At 44.3% G+C, this 8325-nt stretch overlaps 1 protein-coding gene across 2 annotated transcripts in view; it reads left to right on the top strand.

The window, feature by feature from the left end:
- The window catches only part of AFAP1 (actin filament associated protein 1), a 147012-nt gene that overhangs the window by 78912 nt on the left and 59775 nt on the right, over positions 1-8325 (top strand). For both annotated transcript variants that reach the window (XM_040237602.1, XM_040237603.1), the window contains exon 6: positions 1154-1333. In XM_040237602.1, coding sequence (XP_040093536.1) covers positions 1154-1333 — 180 coding nt within the window. The remainder of the gene's footprint in view (positions 1-1153; positions 1334-8325) is intronic.

Below are 8325 nucleotides of genomic sequence, written 5' to 3'. Positions count from 1 at the left end.
TGCCTGGAGAATCCAATGGACAGAGGAGCCTGGCGGGCTACAGTCCACGGGGTCACAAAGAGTCGGACACGACTGAGCGACTTCACTTTCACCTTCAGCAGTTGTCAGAGGTGCCAAGTCTACCCTCTGCCCCAGCCCCCGGCCCCAGCCCCTTCCCTTCCTGTCTCCTTCCTTCCCTCACTCCTCAGCTACTTCTTCCATCACTTACCAAGTTTCCCATCTTCCAAACCGGGATGGTGATACCGTTTAGAGTAGCTGTAAATATTTAAGAAGGGATGAGTGGAAAGCCATGCAAAAGCGCTGTCTTTGATGAAATGCAGAATCAAAGTTTTGTTATGGAACTTTTTTTCATTCAAAAATGACCTACAATCCAACTGCCCAGATTACTCCCATTGACTGAAAAAAAAAAAAAATTAACAGTGATAAAAGCAAGTACTCTCTAAGTCTCACAGAACAGAAAGCTGTAAACGGAAAACAGAACAGCAGCCTTTTCCCCTAAATGCCCGCAGTGTGTTTTCCCACGGGCGCCACCATGACTAGCTTCTTTGAATGTCCTTCCGGAACCCGTTTGTCTCTGAGCACAGGCAGCTCTCTGGTGGGCACTGAGATGTGCCCAGACCCCTTCAGTGCCCTTCCGTGGACCCTGCACTCAACTGGAAAGCACAGCTTGGCAGACGTTTCTGTCTATTATATGCTGATGTGTATACTCTTCATAAAATGATTCATCTGTGTTTCAGAGAGAGAGTAGGGATGAGGTGGGCAGACATGAAATGACATAAATGGTGGGGTCTCCGAGGTGCTGTATGCCCACGTTAGAGAAAATCTCCGACATTGCCTGTCACCTGTAGAGGAAGCTCCACTGGAACATAAGATCCATCAGGACTTCACACCCTGCCCAGCCATGTCCTGGTGCTAGTTAACTCTGCAGAGTTGCGAGCAGGGGTGTTTGCACGTACACAGAGGTGAGGTGTGGGTATACAGTGGGGCTCTGTGTATGAGTCCCTGGATCTTCAGGGACTCCAGCCTCTGAGCCTCTCTGCCCTTCAGCCAGACCTCCAGGTGCTTCTCCAGCGCTGTTTTCACTGTGCCGTAGTTTCATCTGTGGTAAAGGACTTCCTTATACCCTTACTCTGATCTCTCCTGTCCATCACAGTGCTACAAAACTTCCAAGGACCAGCAGCCCCAGATGGAACTGCCGCTCCAAGGTTGCAACATTACATATATCCCGAAAGACAGCAAAAAGAAGAAGCATGAGCTGAAAATCACCCAGCAGGGCACAGACCCACTTGTTCTTGCCGTCCAGAGTAAGGAGCAGGCTGAACAGTGGCTGAAGGTAACTTGTGTTGCTTTTGTTTCTGAGCCAGTTTCCTTCCCGAACCTCTTCCTGAGATCTGTTTTTTTTTGTTTAATGTTCGTTTTTTTATGCAAGCACAGGCAAACCGTGGATTAGCCTGTCTTTGATGTCTTGAATATTCTGATTACTTTGAGGTTAATCATTTTAAATCTTGTCTTCAAAAGGGCATTCTGCCTCCTGTTTGCAATCTACTTCTAGAACTTTCTCTTTTGGCTTGATTTTTATCGTTTTGCTTGGTCATGTCCAAAGTGAAGTGTTAGTTGCTCAGTTGTATCTGACTCTTGCGACCCCATGGACTGTAGCCTGCCAAGCTCCTCTGTCCATGGAATTCTCCAGGCAAGAATACAGGAGTGGGTTGCCATTTCCTCCTCCAGGGGGTTGAACCTGGGTCTCCTGCTTTGCAAGCAGTTGAGCCTTTACCGTCTGAGCCACCGGGGAAGCCCATTGTGTCTGGATGTAGTTTTTTTTTTTTTCCTGCTCAGTTTTCCCTGGGCCTTTTAAATCTGTGGATTTAAGGGTTTTTTTTTTTTTAAGTTTTTTTCTAAGTTTTGGGAAAAGGTTTCAGCCATTTCCCTTAAAATATTACTGCCCCATTCCCTTGCTTCTCCCAAATAATTTAAATATATGCTAGACTTTTCCACTGTTTTATACTTTTATCTTCTCCTTTCGTTTCTTATCCTTATTTTTCTCTTTAGTCTTGTTAATTTTTTTCCTGTTACTTTCCAGATCACGGTGTCTGTCTCCAGCTGTATCTGATCTGCTAATAAGTTTGCTCTTGTTCACTGGGTTCTTTATTTCGTCTCTGGTAGTTTTCAATTCTGAAATTTCTAGCTGTTTCCTTTTAGGACCTTTGGTTTGGCTTTTCTCTCCATGACAAGCACATACAGGCATGCTTCTTTCGACTGTGGTTTCTGTTGAGTTTGGATCTCGGTCGGTAACCTACGGATCCTTTTCTTGTGTATGTCGTTTTGTGTTCTTGTCAGGGTATCTGATGATCATGCTGGTCATTATATTCACATTTGGAAAAAAGATATTATAGTACATTTTGGTGTCAGCTCTCCTGAAGTATAATTCAAATATCCTACAGCTCATCCTTTTAAAGTATGATTCATTGGTTTTCAGTTGATTCATAGAGTTGTGCAACTATCAACATAATCTAATTTCAGAATGTTTTCATCAGCTCAAAGAGAAACACTGTCCTTACTGTGTTAGCAGTCACTTCCCCCAGTTCCAGCCCTAGCCAACTACTCATCCGCTCTCTGTCCCTATAGATTTGCCTGTTCTGAGCATTTCCTGTAAACACACTCATACAATATATATCCTTTTGTGACTGTCTTCTTTGACTTAGCATAATGTTTTTAGAGTCATCCACATTGTATCTGTGTCAGTCTGTCATTCCTTTTTACTGCTTTTTGTGTCTTTGCTAAGAAACCATTGTTGAATCCAAGGCCTGGATTTGGTAGTGTTAGCTTTTACATTTAGTCTGTGATCCGTTTTGGCTTCACCTTCGGTTATATTGTGAAGTAGGGGTTTAGTCCCATTCTTTTCCCTGTGGCATCCAGTTATCCCTCTAGAAATAAGTGATTCTTAGCACAGTGGCTTCATTTCTTGGAGAGCATTTTCATTTGCCTGTGGCACAAGCTTTGCTAGGCACTAGGTCTCCAAAATCAGTTTCATCTACTTTCAGAGCTTGAGATTTTTCAGAGCCCTGCAGATGACCAGGCTGCAGAGCCCTCCAGATGAAGTCAGGCTGCAGTCCATTAAAGGGCAGGCTTATACTTATTTTAGTCTTACTCCAGCTCCTAATCTTGGGGGCCTACTCTTAAAGGTAGGGCTTCCCAGGTGACTCAGTGGTAAAGAATTCACCTGCCAAGGCAAGGGACGAAGGTTTGACCCCTGGATTGGGAAGATCCACTGGAGAGGGAAATGGCAACCCACTCCAGTCTTCTTGCCTAAGAAATCCCAAGGACAGAGGAGCCCGACAGTCCATGGGGTCACAAAAGAGTCGGACATGACTTAGCAACTAAACAACAACAAAAGTGTGGGGTTTTGTCAGGGACCTGTCTTTTCTGTGCCCTACACCCAAGCTTTTGGTTCCCATTCCTCCAGAGCTGTCAGAGTACTAGCTGGCTTCTCAGCTACCTCCTCTGGGGAGCAGCAAAGGCAGTGCTAGCTGCTGGCCTGCCTCTCAATATTTCCATCTACCTCTGGATCACGGCCGGGTAATTCCATACTATGCTCATAGCTGTTCTCTGCTTTTAGGAAGACGCTGTGTGTATTTCATCTTGCTTTCCTGATGGTCTTTATCAGGGGGATTGGTCCACACCTTCTAGTTGTCATTGCCTGATAGTACTTGCTGTGAAGAAAAAGGCTGGGATGGGCTGGGAAAGCTTGAGGAGGCATTTTATAACGCTGCTTTTATAATAAGATGCCAGCGCCCGTTAAATTCAGAGCCCCACTTCCCTCTCCTCTCCTGGAAAAGCATAGGGCCAGACTCTGCAATGACAACAGTGATCGTTTCTGCTGGGGCAGAGCACACAGATGTGGCTTTTCGCATGTCTGTAATTTGGGGATGGAGCAGAGCATTTGTTTTTTTAATGGGAGTCCTGTGATCGAGAGTTCCGGCTGCTGAGTTTGCTTCTCCTTCCAGACACAGAGCCTAATATGCCACATGTCAACCCCTGCTGTTACCGGAGTACTTTTCCATCGTCAACAAAGCTGCCCAAAAAAGTTGTAACTATTAGCCATTTCATTTTACAGGTGAGGTACTGAGTCCCAGATAGACACAATGGTACACCAGTCAACCTGTGATGGAGCCAGGAGTGGACTTCAGAATTTCCTGACTTCATTTTCATCTTCATTCTGCTGGGCCGTCTGACAATTTGCCGTTTTCTCTTTTTATTCCTGACTTCCGGGTTCTTAGCACCATTCCTTCATTAAGGAGGGAAAGAATGAGGAAATAGATGAAAAGCCTTATTTATGATTCTGCTTTCTCCACCTGGTTACCTGTATCTGGCCTTCTGCGTCTTTGTGTTTACCTGTTTCTTAGGGGAGAACCGAGAAAGGATGCTCTGAAATCTAAGCTTTCTTCTCTCTTCACTCCATTCTCACAGTTTGTTGACATTTAATGCGCACTGAGTCACAGCTCCCTTCTTAGTTACATTGCTCTGATGTGAAATCATGTAGAGTTCACTGGGTTTTACTGCTTCGTAGGGAAATAATATTGAGCTGACCGTGCTGCTCACAAACACATAGCTAAAGACAAAACTTTTTCAAGAAGTCAGGTGCTAATGGAGTGAAACAGTCTCACATCTATTTCAGCAAATGTGAAATACAGTTCAGGGGTACTTAGCCAATTTCAGAGTGATGACTCTGTCAGTGGAAGTTGAATTGCAAGAACTTTTTAGCATTTGCTCATATTTCTTTAAAAAGAAGTAAATACGTGGTACATTACCTTTTTCTGAAGGGTTTACCTTAATTATTCCATTTAACGTCTGTGCTTCACTCCCATTGCATCTGACAGGAACCTAAGAAGTCTTGATTAGAAAGGAAAGTCAGATGACAAAACTAGTTTTAATCAGATACAAAATTTTAATTTTTTAAAACCAGCAGAGATCTGGGATGTTTCAGTTTAATTTCATCCAGATATTGTCTTTAGATTGGCTGCCTTTTCAGAATCATCTGGAATTTAAAACAGAGATTTCTAATGATTTGGTACCTAAGAATTTTTTTTTTTTTTTTGGTTTATGTCTTTTACCCTTTTTAAGATCCCCAAAGCCACAGGTATACTTGAAGCATGCCTCCCCTATTAATTCTCTCTCCCTCTTCCAAGATAACTTTTATCTAGAACTTGGTCTTTATTATTATTATCTAGATATGCTTTAGAAATACTTTTTACTTACACATGTATCATAAACAAGGGGCAGTATTATTTTTCATGTTTAAACTTCCTGTGTAAATGGCTTCAGCCTGCGCATGTCTTGCCGCCAGCTTTCTTCACTCAGCTGTTTGCACACTCTCGCTGTCTTGGGCCGTGTTCAGTGCGTGTTCTCACGCGTGTGCCCTGGTCTGGGTGTCCTGGTTTCTCCAGGACGGGGACCATCTATTGGAACTGCTGAGTTTGGTCTGTGCTCACCTTCACCGTTACCGGAGCTTGGCAGATTGTTTTCCAGGCTCCTTTGTATAACTGAGCCTCCTCCCGCAATGTGTGAGAGGAACCGTTTTGTGTTTTCCTTTCAGAGTTTCTCTGTACCATGTGCAAGCAAACAGAAATGCAGATTTCAATTCCCATCCTCCCACCCTCATAAAAGGGTGTATTCTGCACCTAGTCTTCCCTCCCCCAAATAGAGTAATTTTGAGATTTTTTTTCCAGATTAAAGAATACCACACTTCCTTTTTTCTCTCTTACACTACATAGCATTTCACTTTATAACCAGAATATGCCTCCTACTTATGGATGTAGGATTGTTGTCATCTTCTGATGTGACAGAGTTCGGTGATATTTATCCTGTGTCCACAGCATCTCACACTTCTGCTAGTCTGTAGGATAAATTTCCAAAGAGTAATTATTTGTATGAAGGTTACAAGCATTTATAATTCTGAGATATAGATGAACCCCTCATGAAGAGTGGTTCAGCTCCCCATCAACAATATGTGTGTGCCTCTTTCTCCACCGTCTTGCCAGCAGAGAGAGCATGTTACCAGCCTTTGAATTTTTGCCAGCCTGGGAGGGGAAAATGATATCTCATCTAGTTTTAATCTGCATTTATCGTCTTATGAATGGCATGGAGCATCTTTTTACAGAGTTTAAGAGCCTACGGCTGTGTTACTGTTTCTGTGAGCTGTCTGTTTATATCCTTGGGCTTCTGTAGATATCCTGCTCAGAAATCTCTTTTTAAGGGAAACTCCCGATTCCGGAGGCCAAGCCAGGTTCCGTAGTCACAGCTCTAGCTCAGGCTGCTAATTTCCACTTGGATAGAAGTTCTCACGGAAGAAGCAGGGTTTGAGACCACAAGTAAGCTCTCAGTCAGGTAGGCTGTGAAGGTAAATAGCATTCCATAGCCATTCTCACTAAAGTTTTATTTGGTTCTTATAATTGCTTCTGAAATTCATTATAATAAATGTAAAAAAGGCAGGAGGGAGAAAGGGGGTGAGCCAGTCCTGCGTAGAGAGCGTGTCACTAGGGGGCAGACTGGAGCCTGACCTGGAGTTTTGATCTCAGCTCCAGAAGCCTCTTGCTGAATGTCTCAGATGAGCTACTTGACTTCTCAAAACATAGAGTTTTCTCATCTATGAAGTGAAAGGGGTGGAAAGGAGTATTTCCTTTTGGAGTTGTGGTGAGGATACAGCAATATGAAAATGAAAGTGTTAGTCTGACTCTGTGACCCCATGGACTATAGCCTCTGTCCACGGAATTCTCCAGGCGAGAACACTGGGGTGGGTTGCCATTCCCTTCTCCAGGGGAATCTTCTCGATGCAGGGATTGAACCCCCAGGTCTTGTGCATTGCAGGCAGGTTCTTTACTGTCTGAGCCACCAGCTTAAGACCTAAAGCATTTAGAAGAGCACCTCGCCTGTATGAGCACGTATATATGTGCGAGCTGCTGTTGGTGGTGGTGATAATCAATTTACAAGCTCCTGCTGACGTCAGTTTGGAAGTCAGGATAACAGAAGATGTTTTCGGGGGCCAGAGCGGCAAGTGTCCACCTCCCTTCCTCCTGCCCTCCTTTGTCCAGACCTGTAGGGAGGCCGGGAAGCACTGTCCTCCTGTGTACCCTCAGACGGGACACCACGTGCCAATCATCTGCCACATCCCTTATTGCAAAATAAACTAATAAACATCCCAAACAACCCTAAATAGTTTATACCAAAGATAAGTTTTTAAGAACTTGCCTACTCTGGGTCTTGGTTGCAGCGTGCAAGATCTTTTTTCAGTTGGGGCATATGAACTCTGAATTGTGGCATGTGGGGTCTAGTTCCCTGACCAAGGATGGAACCCCAGGCCCCCTGTGTGGGGGGCATGAAGTCCTAGCCACCGGACCACAGGGAAGTCCCTAAAGAGAAAGTTCAAAGGCAGTTGTCTGCACTGTAGACGCCGCTGACCTCTTCTGAGGAGAATCTGTGGCAGTTCTAGTGCTGACTTTGGGATAAATTTGGTATCAGTTTCATCCACCCTTTTCTTGCTCTTTTCCCCCACTCCCAGCTGGGCAGCATTGTCCTGTTCTTACAGCATCTCCTGATCTCTGGCTGCTTTGGAGGAACGCAGTTGGGAAGAGTTCTCACCATGGTTTAATGTGCTGAGAGCATTGTGGTTTTGCCGGAGCTCTCAAGGGAATCACAGCATGGCTTACTGTATACGTCAGCTCAGAGAACACCATCCTGTTTGTCCTTTAATGAAGGTCTTTCAGGACTTCCTGGTGGTCCAGTGGATAAGACTTTACCTTCCAATGCAGTGGGTGTGGGTTCAATCCCTGGTCAGGAAGCTAAGATCTCATATGCCTTTCAGTTAAAAATCCAAAACAAGCAACAGAAGCAATATTGTAAGAAATTCACTTGTTGTTCAATGTCTATGTTGTGTCCAACTCCTTGTGACCCCAGGGACCGCAGCACGCCATGCCTCCCTGTCCCTCACAGTCTCCTAGAGTTTGCCCAGGTTCGTGTCCTTTGAATTGGTGACGCTATCCAACCATCTCATCCTCTGCTGCCCTCTTCTCCTTTTGCCTTCAGTCTTTCCCAGCATCAGCGTCTTTTCCAATGAGTCAGCTGTTCACATCGATAGAGACTTAAAAAAATGAAAAGTAAAATAAAAAGTTGAAAAATGTAGCATTAAAAAAAAAATGAATAAAAGAAAAGTCTGTGTTCACCCGGGATCTCCCTTTCCTTCATTTCTTTTTGAAGTAGGGCCTCCGGCATCACTCTCACTCTAAAGACATTACTAAAACACAGTTGTTTCTAATAGAGCAGACTTTCCTG

The sequence above is a fragment of the Oryx dammah genome, unplaced genomic scaffold (assembly GCF_014754425.2).
Source record: "Oryx dammah isolate SB20612 unplaced genomic scaffold, SCBI_Odam_1.1 HiC_scaffold_3, whole genome shotgun sequence".
NCBI lineage: Eukaryota > Metazoa > Chordata > Mammalia > Artiodactyla > Bovidae > Oryx > Oryx dammah.
The sequence above is the reverse complement of the archived record's forward strand: the minus strand, read 5'-3'. Positions and strand labels throughout refer to the sequence as shown.